At 42.1% G+C, this 27,409-nt stretch overlaps 1 protein-coding gene across 3 annotated transcripts; it reads left to right on the top strand.

The window, feature by feature from the left end:
• The first annotated feature begins 747 nt into the window (after nt 1-747).
• Nucleotides 748-23,020, top strand: KCNS3 (potassium voltage-gated channel modifier subfamily S member 3). Of its 3 annotated transcripts, none has more exons than XM_042032949.1 (2): nt 748-1,034; nt 19,004-23,020. In XM_042032949.1, the coding sequence occupies exon 2, from the start codon at nt 19,053-19,055 to the stop codon at nt 20,532-20,534; it is 1,482 nt and encodes a 493-aa protein (XP_041888883.1). In that variant the 5' UTR covers nt 748-1,034; nt 19,004-19,052; the 3' UTR covers nt 20,535-23,020. The 3 variants fall into 3 exon arrangements, with proteins under 3 accessions (XP_041888883.1, XP_041888885.1, XP_041888884.1); XM_042032951.1 differs by lacking the exon at nt 748-1,034 and adding an exon at nt 1,567-1,589; XM_042032950.1 differs by lacking the exon at nt 748-1,034 and adding an exon at nt 4,576-4,750.
• The last annotated feature ends 4,389 nt before the right edge of the window (nt 23,021-27,409 follow it).

The raw sequence follows: 27,409 nt of genomic DNA, 5'->3' as shown, positions 1-27,409 counted from the left end.
ATTATCTTAAGGGGATGACAGTAAACAAAATCAGAGAGAAATGTATTCTCTTAGGATCCTCTCTGTCCTCAGTCTTCACAACTGACAACTCTTATAAGACTAAACAATTATTACCAAAAACACAACAGCACAGTAAGTATTTGTGTTGCCTCAAAAACGTTGAATTCGTTGAATTCTTCTTCTTAAAATATGTAATGAATTCTAAAAATACCCACCACAAATAAATCTGCCCCCAAAACAGAGGAGAATTTTATGCAGTATTTGTGTAAGACTTTTTTTCAAGGTAAAATTGATTAGGAAAAAATTGGAAGAAATAGTTACGAAACAGATTTTTTTTTTCCCTAATTGTGCTTATGGTTATGATGATGATGTTTTAGAGTACTTCTTCTTAGTGAAAAGTTTTGAGAAGTTTGGCAAAAGTGCAGAAAATACATTGTGTCAAAATTTGTAGTGAAGGAATAAACCTCCACGTTCGGTGTCGGCAGTTTTCAAAAGGACATCACTGAAACAGACGAAATGTTTAATCGTGGAAGGCTGTCGCAGCTGTGCTTTGGAGTTACACTGGGAGCTGGCCTGGCTTCCCATTGCCCTCTGCCTTTAACTCGGACAGAACTCAGCCCTGATACAGCCAGACAACTACTCTGGGGCATAACACGGAAAACAAGTTACTTCCCTCTGCAGCGTGTGGGGTACACTCCGCATCTCAGGCTGTACCGCCCGCAAATCAAGCCGCGTATGTGCCGCTTCAGCAGAGCGGCGCTGGGAATCAATGGCAGATCAATCCCTTCGGGCTGGCAACTCCGCGCAGTGCCGGCCCCGGCGCCGCACAAAAGCAGGACGGTGAGAGCCCCGCAGCCCAGAGTGCGGCCAGGGCGGCAGGGGCAGCGCTCGCTCCGCCGCGCTGCCGCAGCCCTGGCTGGGAGGCGGCCTCGCCAGCCCGCTCCGCCCCGGCAGCATCGCCCCTCGGGACGGGCTGCCCCCCTTCCGCGCCTTCCCCGAGCCCCAGGAGAGCGGGGACTACCTAGAGGTGCCTGGTAGGTGCCTACGCAAGGGAGCGGCGCAGCCAGGTCCCCACGCGTGCTCCGGGCACGGGATCGGGGGTTGCGGGACTCCCCGAGGGAGCTGAGCGGGACTTGCCCGGGCGCGGGGAGACCCCGCGGGTGCTGTGCGGGTCCGACAGGCAAAGTGCGGGAACCCTCGGGGAGAGAAGGGGAACCTTGCGGGTGGGATCCCCTGCAGCCACGGAGCAGCATCCCCGGGGCGTAGAGCGGGACTTGTGGGGAGCGCTGACCGCCCGGGCATGACCGGAGCGGTGCCCCCCGGAGGTAAGGCGGCACCGCTCAGGCACGGTGCGGAACCACGGGGAGCGGAGCGGGACCCCGAGGGCGCTGCGGGACCCCAGGGGCGGAGGCAGCGCCCGTCCCGCTCCGCGCCGGGACGGGAGCGGGGCGCGGGGCCGGGGGATGCCCGGGGCCGGGGAGGGGACTCGCCTGAGCCCGCCTGCGCCGCCTGCGTTCCCCTCCCACCTCGGGCGGCCCCGCGGAGCCGGGCGGAGCGCGGCGGGGCGGCCGGCGGCGGCCGCGGCTCAGGTAGGCAGCGCTGCCCCGGCGGAGCGGCTGCGCGGCTCGGCGGGGACAGCGCGGAGTCCGGCGCGGTGCCGGGGATGCGGTGTCTTCTCCATGCGTTTTGCGGGGCAAACAGTCGGGGGAGGAGGAGGAGGAAGAAGAGGAGGGGGGGCAGGGGATGCCGCCTAGGACAGGGGGAGCCTCGGCGGGCTTCGCTGCTCCGCCGAACTCTTGCCGTGACCCGTCCGGCTCGGGACGTGCAGCCGCCCTCCGCTCCCCGAAGGGAGGAGGCTCCGGAGCGGGGACGCGAGCACCGCTCTGGCCCTCGGAGGGACCGCGTCCTGCCGAGCTCTCCGCGGCTGCTTTGTAATGGTCTGTGCGGGAGCGGATCAATAGCGATGCCTCTGAGTCCTTTCGCATTGCAGAGCTCTGCCTTGTCTTTTAGAAACTCGTTTAGATTAAAAAGTAAACTAGATTTAAGTAGCAGTGGCTACCGTAATGGCAACAGTAGCCTCTGTCGCTAAGGTTATGTGGGAGAAGTTTCTTCACTCGGCGTGTTCAATTTAAAGTAGACTTAACTACGCTGGGAATAGTTAACCAGATTTTAGAACTAAGTGGATTTTGAAGGAGCTTTCTCTTTCTAGAAATGATTTTTTAATGTACATCTGTAGGACAGTGAACATTCTCTTTGCTTATTTTCTGGATTTTCTTGCCTGCGAGATGGCTCTGTGTCAGTACTATTTTTCATTTGCCTAATGCAAAACACAGCTGCTGGTTGTTCTGGGAGCTGAACTCAGCGTGTCTGCTGGGCAAGGTAGACCTCAAGATCTGAGCAGCGGCAGTGTATTGATTCCATTAGCGGAATTTACAGATCTATGGACAGATTCCTGTTAACACAGTCACTTTCCCAGAATTAAAGTTCTCCTCCGAGCTCCTGTCGCTGGTCTAGGCCAATAGATGGCATAAGGCACTCAGGCTAACGTCCTAAGGGGACAGAGGGAGCAAGAATACCTTTTGTACAGGAGCCAGGAGCTTCAGAGGGGATGTGTGAGTCAAGCTCTGGGTGTCCGACTTGGGACACCTTGGGCAGATCTCATTTTCAGAGAAATGTCCTGGACCACTCATTCTTGTTTTCCTCAGTCACAGCTGCAGCATTTCCCAAAATCCTTCTCTCCTCTAATCGGTTAGGGTTAAATCACCTACAGTTTTGGGAGGATTTGATCTGAGTTGATATCCTAAGCCACGAAGTAGAGGTGGCTTTTCAGCTTTGCAAGGTGTATTCAATATCTGCTGCTGGGGGGAAGTTGCCCATTGCAGCAGTGTTGAAATCAGTAATCATTTGGGGGAATAAAAGACAATTGGCTTATAAGGAAGGCATTTTTAGTTTCTGTATCTAAATTTCTGTTGAGATAGCACTGTGGATAGACAAAACTGATTTTATGTCCTGAAATTGTGTAAATTATTTGAATACAGGTAGGTAGCTAAATGATGATAAAAGAACTTTAACTGACAGTAATCATACCTAGCTTTTACAAGGGTGCTTCTTAGCTGTAGATTTCAAAACAGTTCTTTTTAAAAAAGAGGCGCAGTATCATTAGATTTTTTTTTTTTTCAATTTCAGGAATTAAAATATGGGGAAGGTCCAGAAATAATATCAGATTTTTTAAATCAAAGTTCTTTACTTGTCCGTTAGATCTGCTTTATACAGTCTGGACAGATTTGTTTAAGTGGGTCTTGCAATTAAAAAAGAGTAAATCTATATATATTCATAGCAGAGGACATTAAAGCTCTTTTTTTAGAGACCTTCTTCCTTATCTATAAATGTCTGTCTTGTTACCTGTCTCAGCACTAAGGCAACCCACAGAAACTGTAGCAGCCCTTCAACTTCCTATTTGTGAGTGTGGGCAAAAGAAAATCAATGAACAGCTTTCAGCTGAGCTGATGGAAACTCCAGTGTGACCCCTAGCATTATTCCTGGGACAGGTGAGGTCAGATGTTTTACTAAAATGTCCTTTGTAGAAACAGAGAGCTCCTGAAGGAGAAGCAGTTCTTTGCTCACCCGCTCTAGGACTTAGCAACTTTCCCAGGGCAAGAAGAATAAAACCACCTTAAACCTGAAAAGATGATAAATCAGTATTTAGCCACCAGTATCACCTTAGTTGTGCAATTACAGCCATAGGCAGGATAAAATCAACTACTAACACTCAGTGCCAAGACCATTCAGCCTCAATGCAAAACAAGGTTCAGCAGTGACTGAGCTGAGCTGCAGAGGCACCTTAAACCTGCGTGGAGAGTGGAGGCAGCCGGGCTTTCCCCACTCAGCACCGGTGCATCTGCCAGAGGTGTGCTTTTTGTTCTGACTGAGCCCCCAGTCCTGCCTCGGTGCTGGGATCACTGCAGAGACTGCTGCCGTGGCTGCCTGCTGTTGGCATCCCCGTCCCTGCCAGCTGGGCAAGCTGAGCCCACATGCTCTCAGGTGAAATAAGTGCTGCTTAACAAGGAGGGCGTATGAAGGACAGGGAATGGTGTGAATCAGGGTCAGAGGTAGAAGGAGATCGTGTCCTGTTGGGCAGCCTGACCTTCACCTTGGTTACTTGAAAACAGGTTGAGATCATGCTTTCTGTCTTATCTCCTGGAGTCCCTGTCTAAGCCCATTTGTTTGCAGCCCGTCTCCTGTCCCAAGGCTCTTGATTTAAGGAACTTGTTTACTTCCTATGGAGGCACATATATTAAAAATTTGCCCAAGGCTAATGACTAGAAACAAGGCTCAAGTCTCTAAACTCGCATCATTCTCTGCCTTGCAAACTTTCAGTTGTAGGACATCTGCCAAGGACACATAATAAAAGAGAGCTCATGAATAAATAAAATATATTCCACTAATCTGTGGATATTTTCTTTGTATCTTGCCTTTGCCCCATCCCTTTGTTTTTATTTCTTGCTTTTCATCTATTTTTTTGTTTCTGTTAAGCCTTGCCTTTTAATTTATGGCATCATCTTATTTTCTTCCTGTGTTGCCTCTTTACTTTCTGAGGGGAAAGCACCCCAAGAAAACCAGGCAGGATCCTGTCAGTTCCATTGCCTGGTTCTGTGTGGAGGACCAAATCCTCAGATGACAGAAACTGTCCTTGACCTGTTCCAGACAATGGTTCTGCACCAGTTAATGCCAGGGGATCATCTGCTTCAAGGTACTACCTCACTATGTTTCTCCATTCTTTACCGTTTTTTCTTTTACATACCTCATTTTCTTCTGATGCTTTCCATTTTCACATATTTTACTGATTCTTCTTTCCTTAATACTGTACTTTCCATTTTATGTGAATGTGTTCTGCTCATCTTGTCTCATTCATAATGTGCCTGAAGTCCTAACAGCACTGTGTTAAATGGCTGTCATCTGTCATTTGTGGCTCATTTTTCTTGTAAGGGAGTTGTATGTGACAGTTGCTTGTAATGGTTTACTTTTGTTTTTCATTCTGTTTTAGGATAGATGAGTTCTAAAATGTTTGTCTTTCTTGCAGAGGGAGATGGTGTTGATCATGTTGGTCCTTAGTTTCTGAGGGAGCTCATTCCACAGTAATTTTCAAGATACATCTGTCTTCTGGGAAGATGAACTTTATCATTTATATTAGAAGGTCCCATTGTGTTCACTATTCTTGTTTTGCTTAGTTTGCTGTGGATTTGGGGCCATTTGCTGTGTTACAGGTAAAGCCTGAGACCTTGGTTTACATGCACTGCTCGGGTAAGTCTGGAGTAAACATCATGGTCTCTGTGTGCTGGTAATGTTGATACAAAGTTTCATTGAAGGGTTCACTAATTTTGCTCTCTCTAAATTGTTTCCATCACTGATGTCTGTCTGATGGGTATTCCCAATGTCCTTGATCATAGCACAAATTTCTGTTCTCCATCTTTTTATTCATAAACTCTCCAGCTCATCTTCCTGCCCTTCACACTAAGATGTCTTATCCATTCTTCCTTCCCATCCCTGACAGCTGAGTGGGGACTGAGGTGAGATGTCTTGGTTTACCAGCTCTCATACCTGCTGAGGAATTTCTGGGAGGGGGCTCCAGGGGAGGCCACTGTGGCTCAGCCCTTCTGACTCCCTTTTGTTCAGAGCAGCCATGTGTCCTGGCTGCGGACATCAGTTGGACCTCAGCTTGCTCAGTGTCTGTTGCCATCTCCTCCAGGTAGGTTTATGTCTTAAAAGTTGATCTTGGGCAGCGAGAGCTGCTGGATTGTGAATCCAGACTCAATCCATGTGCAGATAGACAGCCTGGCACCATCCTCCCCTCTGCCAGCAGCAGCAAGAGATGTTGTCCCTTCTTGCCCTGTGAGGTGTTGTACTGTGTGAGTGCTCTGGAGAGGCACCTGTGCAGCTGGAGCTGTGTGTGCTCTGAACAGGACTGTATTAGGGTAAAGGCTAAGAAATTAACTTCTCTTTTTTCCTTCTTTTTGAAATTTTTTGCTCTTATCAGGCTGCCAGTAAAAAACAGCAAAGTCCACATGGACAAAATGGAGTGTGGCTTGTTTAAGGAGAGGAGGATAGGTTATTTATGAGCTGAGCCAGAATTTTCTTCCCCCTTTTTCTTCCTTTTTTACATTTTTGTCCTTTGTTCATCAACTTGGACAACCAGTTTAGATGCCAACTGATATATTAAAAATAGTTCAATTCTTCCATGTGTTTATTCATTCTAGCCCAGAGCTACTCTAATGACAGGCTCAGAGCTCAACCTGTGCAGAGGATTGCTTGCTTTCTCTTTTGGTTGTCACTAAAAGCAAAGATAGAGACTTCATGAACTTGGGAATGTTGAAGTAGAGCACTTTGACCTGCTACATGACATTGAAAAGGTCACATCTCAAGTCTCAGGTTTGGCTTCCAAAGCATGGTGCTCAAGGCATCGGCCTCACAGCGCTTAATAAAGTGCTATGAGATTTATGGACAAAAACTATCTCGTATGTCAATCTTGTAAAACTTAGTATTGGCAGTTTTCTGCCCCATATAGGAGGAGTCTCATATTTCTGTTTTTTATTCTTCGAGCCTAACAAATTGATTGCTGATGTTCATGTAAGTACAGGCAGGTTATCTGTGGGAGGCAGATAACCAACTCAGGAAAAATCTGTGATCGCTTTGATTTGCATAGATTTGCATAGAGGAGTTAAGACACAGCCTGGACAGTTTCATAAAAATTGGAAGCACTTCTGATTGCTCTGCTGTGCTCCTTGCTTCTCTTCTACCTCCTCTCCTTCAGCAGACAAGAGCTGTTGCTGCTTCCAGCAGTGTAAACTGCTGTGAAGGCTTCGGCTCTAAAACCTTCTTGGTACCACAGCAGGGTGTGTTACTGAGAGCAAGGGGGTTCTCACTCCTTATTTCAGTGAGAGAAGAATATAAACCTTATGGTTTGTGAGATGCAATTATAAATCTACAATATTAATTTTGTGGACAATTGCTGTCAATCAATATGGTTAAAACCAAGACTGGTGGAAGATTGGGTATGTCCCAAGGAAGACTCCTTTTTATTGAAGGCTTTGTTCTATCATATATATATATATAATTCTTCAGTTCAATCAGTTACTGCTGATTTAATTAGATTACAATTCCAAAGCTGCTTTGAAATTTTATGAACTCCATTTATTGCCAGTTGAGAGAAGAGCAAATAGAGCCATAAGTTAGGTTTTCATTTTGAAAACAGCTCACTCATTACTGCAGCACAAATGTAAATTAGTCCTCCACGGCTTAGCTGTAGCTAGTGACAAGCAGTGAATGATGGTTTCAGCATGACATTTTAGGGGCAGACACCTTTTCCCTTGAATAAGCTGCTGAACATGATGCTGCCTTGTATATTCTTCTTAAGCTAAGAAGATCTGTGTGTCTTCCTGTCCAGTGCGATGTTTGCTCTGAAAAGGACAGCCAGCATGGATCAATACTGCTCTTTTAACTCACCCATGAAATTGCTAAAAGCTTGAGCTGGACAAGGAGGATAGAATGAGTTCTTGGTGATATTTTAGCTTAGTTCTATTAGTCTGGAAAGAGTAATGTTGTTTATGTTCTCATTGTAAGCTGTCCTTTTCAGGGAGTCATGATTTTGTTTTACAGTTTGCTCTATGTTCGGCCAGGCAGAAAGAAGTTTTTCCCACTTTGATCAATTTTTTATAATGACAGAAAAGAACAAAAGAGAGGACAAATTAGCTCATAGTATGTTTGGTGCTCAAATAAGAGTTATTGTGGATTCATATTGAAACCTGTGAATCCTGAAAATGAGAAAAGCTTAATCTGTCGGCACTTGCTGCTAGGCAAAGTGCTTGTTCCTGGCTGCTTCATCCATTTCCTGACTATGAAGGCAGCCTTTTCTGAGGCCTTCTGCAACTGCTAGAGGGAGGGGATGTGTTTCAGTCTTCTTAAGCTATCACTTTGGAGCTGAGCAAAAGCCCCAGTTTGAGGCAATACTCAAGCACAATTTTATTCATTAGCTTGTAAGAAGTCCAACATGACTTGAAAAGACTCCTTTTGATTGTGTGTATTCAACGCTATCTGAAAACTTTGGACCAAGTCTCTGAAAAATTTGGACCAAGTCTCATCTGGCACCTCTAAAAGTTCCTGGCTCTGAGACTTGGGTCTTAGGCAATCAGACATGTTTCTCTTAGTGATAAATATTACTTATTTCAGATGATATCAAGGGTTTATGTATTCAGATACAAAGTCTGGGGACTGTGGGAAAACTGCCTCACAAATGAAATGAGAGGCCAAAGTTGTCATTTTCCTCTCCAGAGTTTTACTGAGCACATACTGAAGTACTTCATCCAAAAGAAGACAGAAAGAAAAAAACATCATTTCAATTATCTTCTTTTTCTTCTGTAGAGAGTTGTAGATTAGCACTACCCTTAAGACCAAACAAGTTTTTGCCTACAGTGATGTTCAGTGGTCCTTTGCTTCAAGCAGCAGCTTATAAAGGGAAACTACCAACTACATCCAAATATGTATTGCTCTTAGTTTCTTCCAGTGCGCTGCATATGCTTAATTAACTCTAATTCTTGGAAGACATGTAGTCAGGATCTCAGATCTTCCTTTGGACCTCTTGGTATGTGGTGCCTTCAAAATCCCTGGGGCTCATTGTGGGAGTTTATTAATCTATCTAGCAGAAGTTTAGCCCAGGTAAAAATCTAAGAAAACCCTTCTCCTGTTAAAGTCTTTCACAAAACATCTGCTAATTTTGTGGGATTGGATTTATGCAGCCACACTCCTTCATTTTTCCTCTCTGGATATTTGTGTGGGTGATTTTAAACATTGGAAAAATATATTTGTAAAAATAAGGTGGGAGAAGGAAGGAGACAAAGGGCTGGAATCTGACCTGAAATTTCTTCTAATCTGATTGGGCTTTGTATCTGTTCCAAACTTTCTGTCATTGGAAGACAATAGCGAAAATTGCACCAGAGTAATTGTATAAGGTCTGACACTGAGTTGATTAAATGGCTGTGTTGTTATGGGCTGTGCAAACACATGAATTAGCCAGAATCCAGCCCACACACATAGCACCTCCAGTACCTTACAAATTGTGCCAATGTGTGGTATTGTTTGCATGTGTAAATCCAGGTGATAGTGTCTACTCAACACTTCCTGGAAAAACAGTGGGTAATTATACTGACAGGTGCTGAAATGAATTGCACTGGTTAGGACTGATGCTTGTTTTGTGAAAAAACTTATTTGCTGGCTGTTCCTTTTTGTGTGCAAAGACAATGCCTCAGCTTCTTCTGTGAATATTCAATTGAACAGTGGTGCAGTGATGCAATTCTCTATCTTAGCCTGTCATGTACTCACTTCACACATTTTCTGGCAAATGTCCTTTCTGCTGAGTGCTTTGTGGGGACAACCAAGTTGAAATCATCAGGGAAAATACCTTTGTTTTTTAAGGACTGAAATGTCTAATAATACTCTGATACACCGATGGGATGCTGTTTTAAGGGCTGTCAGCATCCTGCAGAAACTCCATCTGGGTTGAAGCAACCCCATGCAACAGTGTGGGGGCTGATTGAATGGAGAGCAGCTCTGTAGAGAAGGATATGGGCATTGTGATAGGCAGCATGTAGAACACAAGTGAGCACTGTGCCCTCACAGTGAAGGCCAGCTGCATCCTGGACTTTATTAGCAAGCCTATAGCCAGCAGGTCCACAGAAGGAGTCACTGAACCCAAACTGGAACAAAAGAGTGTCTAACTAGGCTTTAGGAGAAATATTTTCACTGTAAGAGGGGCTGACTGGACCATTTTACCAGAGAGTTTGGGAAATTTTGGAGATGTTAAAAAAATCAATTTGCCCTAACAGACTTCTTTAACTGAACTAGCTTTGAACACTGGGTAGGACAAAGGGACCTCCAAAGGATCTTTTCACCACAAATTAGTTTGTGATGCTACCTGGAAAGTCAAGAGTTTGACTGGTGTAACTAAACAGGGTCCAGTGTAGGAGCAGTGAGCATGTACCAAAATCTGAGTGCTCCAAGAAATGGAGGTTTCTGGAGGCCTCCGTGTGGGTAAGGTTTGCACCGTGGCTCTGAACCCTACATCTCTTGCAGATATTTTCTCCAGCTGCCTCCACATATCCTTCCTTAGCCTGTGGTCTCATGTCATGCATACTAGCACATTGTAAAAGTTACTCGGATGCTTTGAAAGTGAATGTTGGACCACGGCCGACTGCAGAACTTGGATGTAAGTGAGGTTTGGAGCTCTGCTTCAGAGTTGTCTTGGGTCAAGAGGATTTATATTGAACAACACAGATTCCTTTAGTGAGATTAACATGCTGCAAGCACAAATGTTTTTACAGGTTTGCAGTTAAAGGTTTCGCTCAAAATATCCACAATAACAATTGCTTGTGCTCTTGTTGCCTGAGAGACTCTGAATATCTTGGAGAACTTCACTGTGGTAAAGAAAACCTTTGTTTATCTCTGAAATTAATAGAATTTTTCCAAAACATAAAATAATAAATACAATGTAACTTTATCTACTCAGACTGCCAAGTAAAATTAAATATATAGCAAAGGAAGGAACTGAAATGTTGTGGAGAATTTGTAAATAGCCTGTTTCTGCTGTCCGTCCTCAGTGACTCCATCCCATTCCAAATCTGCTCTAAGTGTACACATTCAAGGGCCTGAACTGCAGCATGCTTAAGTAGATGTTAGGAAAATAATTTTGAGAGAACAAGGGCATTCAAGCACTGGACCAGATTCCACAACCTCTCTGGATAGGCTTTATCATGGGACATTAAATAAATCTCTGCCAAAAATTGCCTAGAAGTAGCTGATCCTGCCTTGAGGTGGTGGAGGAATTGAATTATATTACTCTTCAAGGTCCACTCTAAACCTATTTTCTGTATTCAATAGTATATTACTAATGTAAGCATCTTATTTATAAATGAATAAAAAACTACAACCAATAGGCTGAGGTAACACCCAGGACAGTACTGTGGGCAGAGGTTTTTTTTTTTCAAGCAGTTTATCCTGAAGCCAAGACTTTGCAGGATAAAGCTGTAACGGATTCAAAAGTTATGTGTAGCCAGGTGAGTGGCTTAGCCCTGTGCTCTGCAGCTGAATTGCCCTTTTAGCTCTTCTGCTCCTGTGGCTGCTGCTAGTGAAGGTGTGGTTGATAGCACAGGTAGGACTGATTTCAGATCTCCGAACAGTTTTTTCTGCTATAATGTGTTACAACATAATCCTGGTGTTTATGTTCATATGTCTCTTCCCAGTTTAAGGAGCAAAAATCCTACTTCATGGGGTGCATAGATTTTACATTGTTCAGAGCAACTTTTTCACCCAGCAAAACTGACTGTTGTGATTGGACTTTGTGTCCTTTAAAAATATTACCTTGCTTCCAAAAACGAAAAAATTGAAAACAAAAAACAGGCATAAGAAGTGGGAAGAGATGATCTCGGAACAGAAGTGATCAACAGTTCTGCCATCTATACTAGGAATTGGAGGACAATTCATCAGACTCCAATTAGGAAATGGAGGATGGACAAATGAATGGAAAACTTTAAGTATCAGATCAGTCTTCTTTGCAAATCTTAATTTTAACACTGTGTACCCCTTCCACAAGAGATAAGAATATTCTGAATTCCACCAGGGTCTGCATTATTTTCCTAAAAATGGAAGAGTTATGGCTCAGTGTGGGGATAATTTGCCACTGTGCAGAGGCTTGTGAACCATTAACACTCTCCTTAGAAACTTAGGAAAGTCTTCAACAGTTCATGGCCCTGCGTATTAGAGAAATTGTTCATCCCTCTATGTTAGGCCTGGAGGATTTGTGGTGGGATAGATGGGGCAGTTTCTCACCTCTGCCATCATAGCCCCTTGATACAACCATGGACATTGAAACTGCACTGTAAATACAGGAATAGTATTTAAATTTTCTATGCTAGATAAATATGTGGGGGTTTTGTCTTTTTTTTTAGTTAGCTGCTAAAGGACTGGTCTGTCAGAATATATTTGACTGCTGGCTCTGAGCCCATATGTCTCAGGGTAGCAGTACCTGGAGTGGTGTGGATAGCTGTTGAGGAGACTGTGAAGTGGGTAATGGTGTGAGAGGGATGTGGGCTTGTTTGTAGGCAGCTGATCTGCTGTGTGACTTCAGGGACACTGCTCTCTGTGTCTGGATATCTGCATCATTTTACTTGCTTAGGTAGGTAACCTTTCAAAACCAAACTACCTCTGTAAGTGAATTACAGTTTCACCAAGGATCTTAGATGCTAGACTAATCAGTGAAGGGAGAATGCAGAATTATTTTTAATAAGTATATTAGTATATTTTTATTCTGCATCACTTTTATCTATATGGAAGCATCTGATGTTGGCATCATGTATAGGATGTTTTTGACAACTAGTGGTACCACAAATTACCCCAGTAATTGTAATGATAGGATTTTATGTTTGTTGTGATCACTGGAGAAGTACTTGAATGGAAACAATGGGGAACTCAGTGGAAAATGGGGTACAAAATATTACTTTATGGAAGTGATCCATTGAAATTGCCCTCTCTGGAGAGGTACCTAGACCTATAAGTTACAATGTCCACTTCAGGTAGTACTTCATGATTTGAAGCTTTACTCTTGATGGGTGCCATTAAGATGACCTGTCAAACAAGATTATTGCCAAAATAACCTGGAGAGAAACAATTTCTTTTACCATCAAACCACAGCAATGCTGGCCTGCTTGTAACAACGTCTTTGGTATCTTCTCAAATATTTCTGTGAACTTCAGCCATTGGGACTGTACAACTCAGGGAAGTGCTTAATGTGGTCAGCTGTCTGTCTGAGCTGTCTGTAGAACAGGTATTGTAACTGCAGCATTCTAACTGTGCTTAGATGGTGGGGATTTACGGGGAGGTTTTCAAGCAAGCACATTTTAATCTGTCACTTCCACTTAATTGTGGATAATGATCTTTTAATTTATATGAACAGAATATAAATTGCAGAGCCTTTGGGAACATTGCAAGCTGCAAGCCTTGTTAACTCTCGTAATGTGTGTTATCTCCACGAGCTTTTCAAGTCAGAGAGAGAATAACTTTTTTTTTTTCTTTTTTTTCACTTTAATCATTTTACAAGGTGACATTCTGATAACTGGGTGGTATTAGATGTTGCTACTTGTTCTTTATGTATATGAGAAAGCAATTCAGATCACAAACTGCATTCCCAAGGAAGCTTCTGTCATGTGGAAGCTACAGCTGGTGTGTTTTTCCTTGCCCCTTTCTCATACCCAACCCTTGGCATGTACTCAGTCCTCACCAGCATCCTCACAGTGGAAGTAGCAGAATTTCACTTTGGGAGGATTCATTTTACCTTGTATTAGTCTCATGGAAGTTACACACCTTGTGGTACTACTCCTACAGGCTGCTTATCTAGTCAGGGCAGAGATGGACCCCATCTCTGGTGATTCGCCCCCAAAAACCTGTGCCTCAGATAAGTGGTGTGAACCACGGCCTGCAGGTGCTTGTTCTTCTATTCTTGCTTGTGTTCTTTTACTCTCAGTTGTAGCAAACTGTAATAAACTTCATTTATTCCTTATCATTCTTTTGGAGGAGGTGTTTTGGGGGTTTTTTTAACCCCCTGTATTTGAAGATCATTTTTCCACAGGTGCGAATATTTAGATAATTTTACATTTGAATGTCAGCAATGCTTCTAACAGCTATTGTTGTTTCCAAATGATGAGCATCTCTTTCTGATCTTCATTGTATTGCAAAGCTGCACAAACATTTGGCACAAGTTCAGTTTCTAAAACAGCCTGGGGCCAGTAGAATTGTACTGGAGGGAACATAGCCAAAAGGCTTACATGGGAGTAACATCAGAACAAAATTTGGCCTGGATATTTCAACTCAAACTTTATTTACCTTTGGTCTTCTGGGAGGTTGTACTGAATCCATTTAAAAAGAAATGTAGTTGCATAATTCTATTATTTTCATGGCATTTTAATGCAATATGCTGCACAAAAGATAATACTGCCAATGGAATACAAAAAAATAAATTACAGCTGAGAAAATAATTTAGCTGATGAATTTATCCTCTTTGCCTCACAGAATATCCATAACAACAGAGTGGTTTCTTCAGATGGTCTTGCTATTTGTGTTAGATGACTTTTTAAAGTTAACTTCTGCCTCCATAGTCTGTGAATGACTTAACGATTAACTTTGCTATGTCAAGTATTACAAAGGAGAGTTGTATGTTGCAGCTTATATCACAGTGAAAGAGGCTGTGCCAAGTAATATTACCTTACATTTTTCCTGGCTTAATTGTGTTTGCCAAAGCATTTATTACTGCCCAGCTGACAGACAACAGCTTAAGTCATCCTAACTGGATTTCAGTCCAAATCGCTAATTGTGATTGATCAAGTAAATTATATATGCATTTTAATGTTTTTCTCTGCTCAGTGAGTCAGAAAGTGTAGACAGTACTTCTAGGTCGTGCATTAGACAAGTATTTGCCCTATAATGAGTGGAGAAATTCAAACACTTAAAAAATCAGTGAAGTGTTGATCCTGAGCTGAAGGTTGTTAGGGTTTGTTATCCACAGCATTTTAGAAGTACTTAGGTGTCAAAAGCTGCACGTGTGTAGCTTGGATGATTTGTAGAAGCTCTTAACTGTCGGGAAATTAACAGAAGTTAGAGCCCAGGTGTTTGTCTGCATCATTAGGAGACAAAATATGGTTCCTGGGCATGGCTGAGTGCCAAAGTAAGATTCTTTAGAAGGAATTTGCTCATTACTGAATTGTCTGAATTGGGAGCCCTGAAATGGAAATCTACCAAGATCATCAGATTCCTTGGGAAAAAATGATTTTGAGCTCTGGAAATACTTTGTAGACTTACCGAGATTTGCGTGCCCTTTCAGGTTCATGTCAGTGTTATATCCCTTGTGACTTCACTGTGAGCAGGACTAGGCCCTTTTATTTACATTCCTTCAACTTAGAGGAAACCATGCTAAAATGTGAACTTAGTCTTGAGAGGTTCATGGAGTGCAGCTGTGCAGGAAGCAGGAGGTGAGGCTAAGACACCATAACCATGAAGGAAACTCATAGAAAATCTATAGGCATGTGGTTTGAGTATTTTTAGCAGCAGAGCACAACAGCTGTGAACCAGGTCAACTTTCTTTCTATTGTGCCTGGATAATCACAGATTAATGCTAATAAAAATGAAACTGCCCCCGTCTGGAGTTACCTGTAGCCAAGGTGGTACCATGCTCAAAGATACAACACATGAAAAAAGATGTTCTGAAGCTTGTGGTGTAGGACCTCACAGACAATGGGCATTTTGTGTAGATACTGGGCAAAACATAACTGAGAAAGAGAAACTTTGCTGACAAATAAATGTGTAGTAGGGCAATCTACATGGTCACTAAAAATCTCTTAGTCGTTTGTTCCACAAGAGGTTGGAAACCACAGCACTTTGGGGTATGCTGTACATCTGTGGCATAGCTGTCTCAAAGGAACTGTATATGCAAGCTGTCTCCCTGACTCCCCCTTTGAGAGCTTTAGGGATTTCACAGCGTGCTAAAAGCCCAGAAATTTTCAACTTCCCTTCCTAGACAGACAATGGGCCTGTGGCCTCACCAACAATGTGTGACTGCAGAAGCACTGGCTAGAGCCCATCTCCAAATTAGACTGGGAAGAGTTAGATCCTGTCATTTTGTTTTTTTATTCTAATGTTTGCATCCTTTTCACACAGCTTTCCTTATTACTAGCTTTTATTTAGCCCTGAAGCTTAACATTTGGAACTTCTATTTGTTGGGTTTTTTTATCTTGGAAAATAATGTTCATTCTTCCAGTAAGCATTTTTCTTCTGTGTCTTGTTTCATTTTCTATTCTATATGAGTTCTTACCCAGTAGCTCACTGAAACAACTAAAACAATTAAAGCAAACAAGTAACAAACATCTGGTATGTGTTTATTTGCTCTCCTATACTCTCTCCAGGGCAAGAATTGTGTGATTTGGAATGGTTACCAATTTATGTTATCTATATCTGCAGAAGATCAAAGAGGTTAATGTTGCACTTCAAGTTGAGATTTTCAAAGTTTGTGGTAGCTTTGTGTTCTTAGGATGTTCATGACACAGGCCTTGGCACTCCAGGAAAACATAATTTCTAGCTGAGCAGAGTTTTACCCTTGAGGAAAAACGTTTCCTGAGTGAGTAAAGGGTTTCCTTGAGCAGAGAGCATGTTGTGCTGAGACAGAAGTTGTCATCAGTACTCATTGCCCTGTGGCTTGAATCACTTGTTAAAATGACACAAATTGTTCTGATGGTACTTGGCACAACAATGTCCTGGTCCATGGCTCAGGAATCAAGGTCTCTGCAAGTCAAACAAGACATACTTCAGATGATGAAGCTCCTCTTGACATAATTATCATGAATCTTGTACGTTCTTTCTGTAACCTAAAAATCTCTTAATAGTAGTAATACATTAAGCAGGTTCCAGATCATGGTCTTTCTAAGCAAGATCCACTTTCTCTCTGTATTTTGCACAAATTATGACTACAGTACCCTCAAAATAAAGGAGTAAATTATTGCTCACTGAATTTATTATACAAAACAATTTCATGGAGGCACCATTATGAATATCATCTGCATAATCAGTATGGTTTTATATTGCTGTCTCAACAGTAAGTCAGTCTAGTGTACTAAGAATTTGCTGAGCACTAAGGTCTTGCTTTAGTTCTTTCTGGGTAAAACTTGTTTTGTATTTGGCATTACTTGTCATGGTGAAAAGAGCCCCCAGATTGGACAAGGGGTAATGGCTTTAAGCTGAGTAAGGGTAGATATAGGTTGGATATTAGGAAGAAATTCTTTACTGTGAAGGTGGTGAGGCACTGGCAGAGGTTTCCCAGAGAAGCTGTGGATGTCTCATCCCTGAGAGAGTTCAAGGCTTCAAGGCTGGGTTGGATGGGCTTCTGAGCCACCTGGTCTTGTGGAGGGTGTCCCTGGCCACATCAGGGAAGGTTGGAATGAAAAGATCTTTCAGGTCCCCTCTGACCCTAACCATTCTATTGTTCTATGACTCTGTGGTCTGAGATCTTGCCTGGTTTTTATAGTGCTCACTAACACTGCCAGTGTTCTCATGTTAATGAATTGCTAGAAGTGGAGATTTTATTGACTAAAATGAATCAATAGCTAGAGGTTTTTTGACTTCCAGTCACCCCAATCCAGATTTATGATTTTTTTTATTTATAGTGGTATAAAACAGAGCTTGGCTCTAGATCATGAGTGAAGTGTGGTAATGTTTTTTAGATGAATCTTGCTGCCCTTCTTCTGTGAGGAGAGATCAGTGCTCTTATTTTATGTATTAATGATTTCTAAAAACTGAAGCCTTGGGAAATGTCTGGAGCAACTGTGTCTTACAACCATTCTATTAGCTAGTAAATACCTGCCTTCAAACTAAATCTTAAGGTGCAAAATCCTTTCAATATTGTCGTGGTTTAATCTCAGCCAGCAGCTCAACCCCACGCTCACTCCCCTGCAGTGGGATGGGGCAGAGAACCAGAGGGGTAAAATGAGAAAACTTGTGGGTTGAGATAAAATAGGTAAAGCAAAAGCCACACACACAAGCAAAGAAAACAAGGAATTCATTCACCCCTTCCCATGGGCAGGCAGGTGTTCAGCCATCCCCAGGAGAGCAGGGTTCCATCACATTTAATGGTGGCTTGGGGAGACAAACACCATCACTCTGAGTGTCCCACTCCTTTCTCTCTTCTCCCCCCAGCCCTACATGCTGACCATGACACCATATGATGTCATCTCTTAGGACAGGAGAATTTTGATACTATCTTATCAAATTTAAAATGAATTGATTTCCATATTGAATTGAAATAAATTATCTTAGTTTACATCAATTAACGTTTAGATGTCAGAGATCAAAAAAATTTACTCTCCTCATGATCTGAAGTTAGATATAATCTGATGGCAAGTTTTGGCTTGACAACAACTCCTTGGAAGGAAAGCAAGAAGGCAGTTCTGTAAAGGTTAACTTACTAGTAACTATAACTCCCTTTTGAATTCAGTTTCAGCTGAATTTATAGTAAAATACGGAAACATTTAAACATCCTTCTGTCCATCTGAAGGTGTCCACAGTTATTTGTTGAGGAAAAATTACTGTGGAAGTTCCATCTCTGAAAGCTTCTGTTTCCAGAAATGACACTTCAGCACCAACTTCTCAGCATTGCTTCAGTGGTTGTAGCTATGCTGTGGCAGAATAGGAATTGCTTCTGGAACTGACCAAGGTTGTAAGAGGGTTGTGATGCTTCAGGTGAGTAGGAAGGCAGATTGAAAAATACCTGAGGCAGTGCAGATACCCAAATATGTACTACAGCATTTTGAAGTCAGGAATTGGAAAGCTTCAAATGCAGTTTTGATATGTTTTCAAGAACACAGAATGCCCTTGTGTGGATTACCCTAGAAGTAAATAAATTGATATGTCAACAGAAGTAATTGCTGTTCACATTCAAGTAAATAACATTGGAAGTAGTGGATTGTAAATTGCAACATCATATAAATTAATACAACTCTTCTGAAACTGTGATTGAGAGAAACCTGCTCAAAAGTTTTGCCCTAAATATTTTGATTGATTGACATGTTTTCTCTTTAAATTTAAGATTTTTTGCATCATTGAAGTACATGGATTTCATGACTATTAATATCATTGTGATAGTAGAACAGAGACCGACTTGCAGATGAATTCAGCATTCTTCCTTCACCCTGGTAAAAAGGAGACCTAAACCAGAACCTACTGCTTTCAAATTTGCTAAAGCTGTAAACCAAACTGATTTAAAACTACACCTGTGAAATGCTGAATAAGGGTATTCATAATTTAGTTTCTTTTTTTGTTTGTTTTGTTACAGCATCTCACAGTAACTGGAGATGGAGAAAACAATGTGTCACAAGAGCAAGACTGAATTAAATGCTCTAACAATATCTTATGTTCTTTTCAGGTTCAATGTAATCTCATTGGGCAACAGCAGTGGAACTCATCTGTCCAAAATGGTTTATGGTGAATTTTTCCGCAGACCTGGCAAAGACGCAGAGCTTATAAATTTGAATGTGGGTGGCTTTAAGCAGTCAGTGGATCAAAGCACCTTGCTCCGATTTCCCCATACCAGACTGGGAAAACTTCTCAAATGCCATTCAGAAGAGGCCATTCTAGAACTTTGTGATGATTATAGTGTGGCAGACAAGGAATATTACTTTGACAGGAATCCTTCCTTGTTCCGATATGTTCTGAATTTTTATTATACGGGCAAACTTCACGTTATGGAAGAACTTTGTGTCTTTTCCTTCTGCCAGGAAATAGAGTACTGGGGGATAAATGAGCTGTTTATTGATTCCTGCTGCAGCAATCGGTACCAAGAACGGAAAGAGGAAGGTCCTGATAAAGACTGGGAGCAGAAGAGCAATGACAGTATGGACTCCTCCAATGAAGAGTCATCCATATTTGATAAAGAGCTAGAAAAGTTTGACAATCTGTGTTTTGGTGAAATAAGAAAGAAGATCTGGGTTAGAATGGAAAATCCTGCATACTGCTTGTCTGCCAAGTTAATTGCCGTGTCATCCCTGAGTGTTGTTCTGGCATCAATTGTGGCCATGTGCATTCACAGCATGCCAGAATTTCAAAGGCTGGATGCCAATGACAGGGAGATTGGAGACCCTGTGCTGGAAGCTGTGGAGATTACGTGCATCATCTGGTTTACTGCTGAGCTAGTGATCAGGCTCTTCACCGCTCCAAGTCAAAAGAAGTTCTGGAAGAAACCACTGAACATCATTGATTTTGTCTCTATTATCCCATTTTATGCCACACTGGCTGTGGACACGAAGGAAGAAGAAAGTGAAGATATTGAGAACATGGGGAAAGTGGTTCAGATCCTGCGGTTAATGAGGATATTTCGCATCCTGAAACTGGCCAGGCACTCTGTAGGGCTGCGGTCTTTGGGCGCCACGTTGAGACACAGCTATCAAGAAGTTGGACTTCTGCTTTTGTTTTTGTCAGTTGGGATTTCTATTTTTTCGGTGCTTGTCTACTCAGTGGAGAAGGATGATGACTCGTCAGAACTGCAGAGCATCCCTGTTTGCTGGTGGTGGGCAACCATCAGCATGACCACTGTTGGTTATGGGGACACTTACCCAGTCACACTTGCTGGAAAGCTGCTTGGCACCCTCTGCATTATCTGTGGGATACTGGTGGTAGCACTTCCAATCACCATTATTTTCAATAAGTTTTCTAAGTACTACCAAAAGCAAAAAGCCATTGATAGAGACCAGTGCAACAATGATCGCAAGGAGAAAAGCAATGACCTCCCCTATTTTAACATTAGGGATATTTATGCAAAAAAGATGCACTCCTTCATTTCTAGCCTTTCTTCAGTAGGAATTGTAGTCAGCGACCAAGATTCAACAGATGCCTCCAGTATCCAAGATATGGAGGATGTTTATAACACAGTATCTTTAGAGAATGGTACAGGAAAATGAGTTGAATCACGATCACTTCTCTTTATTTCTCTTCTGATTCCCAGTAAATGTGGACCTACAAACTTCAGTGAATTCATTAAGAGCAGTCGATTCTCAGGGTACTTAACTCTCAGCCATATTTGGACATTCTTTGCTCTGAGGATGCCATAAAAGCTTCATTGTTTATATGAGGCTTTAAAATATGCCTCATATAGTGGTTTAGTTTTTAAACAACTAATGTTATGCATTTTTGGGGAAAAAAGTTGGGAAAGCAGTTTTAAATGTGAGATAAGTTTGTTTTGTGGGTGTTGTTGTTTGATTCGTTTCTTGTTTTTTCCCCTGAAGCATTCTGATACCTTACACAGAATTTGCTTTTATAATTTTCTGCTCTTCAAGTAGAGGTATATTACAAATATATAAGAACTATTGCACAAGTTAGTGAAGTTTTTACCTGCAAATACATTAGATAAAAGAAGAAATTGTGTACATGTAAAACTGTGCTCACTAACACATTTATGTAATTTTAGAGTTGGGAACCCATTTCCTAAGCTGGGGCAGAGAATATCTTGGTACATATTGTTTCTACTCCATGGAAGCATAATATTTAATAATTTCTTTCCAAAAGCACAATACATTTTTAGTTTGTTAAAAAAAATTATTCCCATCGTGCCTATATTTTTCCTAGGATCCAGCCATGGCCAAGCTCTGTCAGGTCCTAAAGGGTTTAAATCGTAAGTCCCAGGATGAAGTGTCTGGTGTAGGCAGGATATGAGCTTCTTGTACCATTTAGCCACCTCTCCTGCCATTGTGACCCTGACCAATTCTGGTGCCTGGAGGGGATCCTGTTGTGATTAAGGCCACCCTGGTGGCTTCCCCAGAGACTTTGATTTGTGGGCACTAAAGCAAACATCTGTGGTGATCTTCAGAAGTTATTGCTCCCTACTGCCAGTGCTGCTCCTTGCTGGGAGTTGCTGCCTCAGTGGTAGGAGCAGTGTGAGCAGCACCTCAGCTGCTCTGGGTCTCTGTCCAGGGCTGTAGTGCCAAGCAGTGGAGTTGTCAGGACGAGCTCTTCTCTGCCGTATGTTGCCCACCAGAGATGTAGGGTGGGCACTGCAAATGGGCACCTGTATTGAAACTATTACAGTTCATTTTTCTATAGCTCATCTGCTGGTGGTGGCAGCTTTCCTGGTGTGTGCTATGGGCTGGAGCAGTGCTCACTGCTTGGCAGAGTCCTGCAGTTCTGTGTTCCCCTCCTCTCCAGGGATTTCTTAAGCAGCCAGCTAACTCTGCTGTGTTTCAAACAGAATCTTCTAGGGCTATTTAAAAGGAAAGCCAGTCCTTGAGCTTAGCATAGAGCAGTGCTGGGGAAGCTCAAGGACCTTATATTGTTAAGTGGACCTTATAGTCCATAGTGTTTCTGAATACTCATATTCTTTCATTTGTCTGGTGACTAAATTAGATGCTGGGCAACAGAGAATTGAAGGCACTGTGATGTCAATATTTTCCTTAAAGAGAGGTTTGACTATTTTATTTTTTTTAATATTATTGGGTCAAATACAGCAGCCTGTACTGAGTTTCTGTTCAAGAAGATCAAACTCTGTAGGAACTGACTTCAAAACTGAGTAAGATGCCAGAAGATGGTAATTGATTTTAGCCACTGCAGAAGCTTGATTTTTCATGTGCCTGCCAGATTTTCTACTGCAAAATACATTAAGTAAGTAGCTGAGGTGCACTTAAATTTACTGAGGCACAGAGCTATAACCTCTTTCTGAGATGGAGAAACAAAAAGAACAGGATCAACCTATACATTGTAAAGATGTGTCCTTCAGGACTGCTATGCATCAATATAGTGATGTGGGACTTAAAGAAAATATTTTGAGCTTTGGAGAAACCTCAAAATTTGACTTGTTACTTGCTGACTGTTGTAAGGGTATGTGATGCTTCACAATTAAAGATAATTCTTCCCATAGTTAGTGTAGGAATGCCAAAAGGGAAAGTAAGCCCAAATGTTATTTGTTCTTTCTCAATAATTAATATTAAAAAGATGCAATGACACAAAATATTAAATATCTATGTGCATATGAATCTAATAGGAACCAGCAGAATAACAGCAAAAAAGTTACTCTCTGTCCAAAGAAAACCTCTTCGCGGTCTCCATATAAAGATGTATTACATTGCCACTGAAAATCAAAAGCAATGAAAAATATTATAATGCAACAAAACCTGCAAGGAAGTGTATTAAATAGTTGAAAAAGTGCTACTGAAAAATTTCATTTTGTGTATGAGGCATTACTCAAGGATCACAGAATACACAACTTTGTGGATTAAATTTTACTGACTGGTAATTTGTCATAAAATTGATAAGCTTTTGATCGAACTCATGAATCAGTCTTAAGGCTGTTACATTGTTTAAGTTCCTCTGACTTTTTTAATGCATTGATACAGCTTGCAGCAAAGTGAGATATATGTTTTGGAACACATCAGAAAGTAAAGTATATATCCATGTATCATTCAGTGTACTCTATTTTGATTTCTGTGATGAGATCTTGGCCTTTTTCAAATCAGTTGTATCTTAAAAATGGTTTTCTTGTATCCTTAGCTCTTTGCTGGAATAAATCCAGCACCTTGATTTCACACAGGCATAACTGGGAGCAGGATGTGAGCTGTGTTTCCTGCCGAAAGATACTCCTCTCAAGGCAGAACTGCAGTGCTGTGACATGCACTGGTGCTAGAGAGTGTCACAAGCCTTGAGTGCCAGGAGGAAGCGGATAAGAGCAAAGATTGAGATACTGCACATTCTAGGGGATTCTTTCTTGAATTTGTCTTCTTCCTTGGTCTACAGTGGCATATTGTTGATTTGTGATATCAATGTCAACAGAAGGTATATTGGATATTGTTTTTGTTTTCCTGAACCACATGTTTTTTGCTTTAAAAATGCTTCACCATCCAGCTGCTCTGCTTCAGACACCAAAGCACAGAGAAGATTACTGTTCAGGCATGCATCCCATTTTGTATGGGAGAGATTTGTTTGTTTTTGTACAAAACAATTTAGTGGCATGTTGTTGCTTTCTTTTTATTGATGCCAAACTCTTCCCTTTTGATATCCAGTATTTCCACAGGAGCATCCATCTTTGCATGGTTTTCTCTAGTGTATAATGGGAAGGCAGCACTGCACTGTATTGCAGTTCCCTGTTTGAGAGGCTTCCAATTGGCAGGGGTATCACCCCACTGCCCACAGCTCCTGCCTTCCTGGGACCAATTTTTGGGATGTGTTAGTAAGAGGTTAAGTAGAGGAAAAAGTCCAGTGTAAAGGAATTGGAGAAGATAAATGGGAGAAGGCAGGAAGCTGTCAGTCAAAAGGGCTGGTGGAGAAGCATGAGAGGACCTCAGAAGAAAGGAAAAGAAGAAGTTGACAGAGTCCACACTTATCTTCACTTATTTCCTGTTTTTTTTTTCCCACCAGTGCTTATCTCCCTTTTCCTCCCTTCTCCCTTACATCCCCTCCTGCTCCTGTCTTGGCCCCCCTTCCCAATAGCATGTGATCCAGCAGTCTGTTTATATCCCAAAATGAGGGTCTTTCTGAATCCAGAAAGACTTGTTCCATCCACCTAGATATCAGAAGTAAAACTTAGCAGGGATGAAATTAGTGAGCACAGGCAGTGCTTTTTGTAAGAAAAGGCACAGTTGCTCAGATTGTTGAACATCAGTGTGGGGCAGATAAACATCGCATCTGTGTCAGGCCTGTAGATGAAATACCACTTCATGGCTTAGGTAGAAATTCACAATCCACAACCTCCTCATGAGGGGAAGAGGAAGGGCAGGCAATGATCTCTTCACTCTGGCGACCAGTGACAGGACCTGAGGGAATGGCCTGAAGTGGTGTCAGGGCAGGTTTAGGTTGGATATTAGGAAAAGGTTCTTCACCCAGAGGGTTGTTGGGCACTGGAACAGGCTCCCCAGGGAAATGGTCACAGCACCAGCCTGACAGAAGTGTTTGGACAATGTTCTTGGGCACGTGGTGTGGTAACTGGGGTGTCCAGTGCAGGGCCAGGAGCTGGACTTGATTATCTTTGTGGGTCCTTTCCAACCCAGCATAATCTGTGATTCTGTGATAATGCCAGATATTACCATTTAAAAACAGACTCCTTGTTGATTCCCATGTGAATGGGTTGCTGTCAGGGAGTGCTGAGAGTATCAGGCAGATTTGACTGGCAAATGCGGTACACAGGCTCATAGCATGCCAAGGGCTCCTGACAGGCTGCTGTGTATTAATACATTTATTCATTTCCACATATTCCTAGCATCTAGGGCAAGTGACAAAAAACCACTAAGCTGTGGAGAGCTTCTCTAATATTTTTTGATTAGCTGACAGTGTTTGCGAAGCTGCTAATATCTCTTCATCCAGAAGAGGACATTCTCAAACAGAGTCAGAATAACCCTGAGCTGGATGTGCAGTTTGTGATTGATAGCAGTAGCAGTCAGTAAATAATGCTGTCTGGTGCTGTGTGGCTGCAAGGCTGTTGCCTGTATTTCTGAAATATTTATGCTCTGTCAATCAAGAGACAGCAGATGCCATTAAAACTATCTCAGCAATTTCCAGCTGCACAAGAATAGCGGCATCTCTTCTAAGCACAGCAAAATGTCATGGCTTGCTGAGACCTTTTCTTTTAATTTCATGCATAGTTGTAGTTAATTCTTCCTGATGAGCCTGTTGTCCAAGCACAGTCTGGCAGAAGAAAAGGTCACTGTGTGTCTCTAGAAAAGTTACAAGACGTTATTGACTTCAGCTTAGGGCAGTGCCCTCCCACCTCCCTGGCACAATTCAGGTGGTGCATAGAGTGATAATTCACAATGGAATGGGCTGATGGCTTTTACAGGTAAGTAAGGAGTAAAGGCAGAGCTCCTTGGGGATGGATATCATTTATATGTAATTGTATATCTGCCCTCTGGACAGAGCTCATTTAGGTATATAATATGATCAGATAAAGTATGACACTTTTGCTGGAAAACCGCCTACAACTCACATCTTTTTAATGAATATATTGGAAGGAACAGCCTTTCCTGTTTTTATCAGGTCAAGGGCTGTGGCTCAAGGGTTCTTTCATCCACACACCAGTTTTCTCCAAATCATGTATGCCAGTGGGAGGGAGAGACTTTGCAGCATCCCAACAAATCTCTGAACCTTTACTCAAGCATTTGAGTTCCCAGGATGGGGGCTAGTGATGGGGGGGAACATTAAGTGAGGGAGAACTGATACCATGTGGTTTCATGTGGTCTCATTTGGACTTTCCCAAAAAGCCTTGCTAGCTGTCTGTTAAGAGTCTGTAATGACCTGCAAGTGGAATTTCAGCCTCCTTTAGTAATTTTAAAAAACACATAATAAAACATGAGAGGGAGCAAACTGGTGTTGGCAAAGAGGCAGGTGCAATATGCTGACAGTATAACCCAAATTTGCATTATTTCTTGGCTTTTAAGACATATAAAATATTCTTACTCAGTCATATGTTGTTAAATCTACCCCTGAGCATTAATACAAATAGAATAGTGGAGCCAAGTCCTGGAATTACAGCATTAGAGATGGAAAAAAAAATCTTGGCTTGGAGAAATTGCAGAAATACTGTTTAGATGCCACTGCTATTTTATTGTTGCAGCTGCCTCAGTGGTGGGAAGGAGCAAGGGACCATCCAAAGCAGTGGTATGCAGGCTTCCTTCTCTTCTTTTGCATGTTTGACGCTGACCATATGGGCTGAGGAACCCCTGCCACCTCAAGGGCGGCTCAGCAGACCCTTCCTGGGTGCAGTTAGGTGTGGAGCCAGTTGTCCCTAGAGAGGGATGTGGTTGTGTGAGAAAATAATGAGTTCTGTATGAAATAGCCTTTGGGAAGGTAAAACAGTATCACTGAATTTGGTGTTGCTACCCTCCTACATGTCTACGAGGCCTGGGAGAGAAAGCAGAAATGAGGAACAAGTCGAAGGGTCAGACATTTAGCAGCAGCCATATGAAAGCTACTTTGTGTTAATCCAAGGGTTTTTACTGAATCACAGGTAGGATTCTGTGTTTAGCCTTGAACCCATTCCATGAGGTAGAATAGTGCATTGTCTTCCCTTTGAGTTACACCTACAAAATGTGCTCTTCTCTGAGCCAGTTTATAGATGTGATGCTGTCGCTGCCTTTCAGGCTGACTGGACTTTGGATCTTTCTGAAGCATTGCACGTGCTATAAATCATCCTTGTGGCTTCTACCCCATTTCCTAGAAACCTGGAAACTATAAATGTGAAAGAGTTCAAAGTAGTTTCTCTAGCTCAATATTATTTTTTGACAGCATCAAATGACATGCATTTAATAGAAAGAGATTTTCCCTGCTCCTGAACTGTGAATTTAGGACTTTAGGTATTTTTTCAAATCAATTATTTGAAGAGCAGTTTAGGTCCTGATACCTAATTTTATTCCAGGTGATATAACCCTAAGTACACAACTAAGTATCCATTTCTTCAGTTTACACAGTTGCATATTTGGATTGTGTGTCTTCTGGGAAAAAAGTGGTGAATAAATAATTCCAGGTGCCAAAAAGCTGGTTGAATGCTCATTGAGCAAATTCCTTATGAACCAGAATGATCCTGGTATCAGACAGCATGGCTTTATATGCCTCTTCTGTGGAAAGGAAAACAGGTTTTTTCTTATTTCTCTAAATGTTTCAGGGGGGGATGGAGTAACAGTCTTGCTGTTCTGTGGTGATGGAGAGCGTTGAATGAAAGAAGGGCACAATAAAGTTAAGGAAGTTAAAAGGAACATGACTTTTTTGTAAACACCCCACTTCCCTTGGGACATTAATTTTTATGTTGTTCCAAGATTTTTTTTAAAAGGCAAAAACATAATGTACCAAAACCAAAACCATA

This window comes from Corvus kubaryi, unplaced genomic scaffold (genome assembly GCF_017639235.1).
Source record: "Corvus kubaryi isolate FWS band 111438036 unplaced genomic scaffold, C.kubaryi_AGA036_p1.0 37354, whole genome shotgun sequence".
NCBI classification, from domain to species: Eukaryota; Metazoa; Chordata; class Aves; order Passeriformes; family Corvidae; genus Corvus; species Corvus kubaryi.
The sequence above is the reverse complement of the archived record's forward strand: the minus strand, read 5'-3'. Positions and strand labels throughout refer to the sequence as shown.

Excerpts from the sequence above, each read along its gene's own strand:
- KCNS3 (XM_042032949.1), top strand. The coding sequence starts at position 19,053 with ATGGTTTATGGTGAATTTTTCCGCAGACCTGGCAAAGACGCAGAGCTT.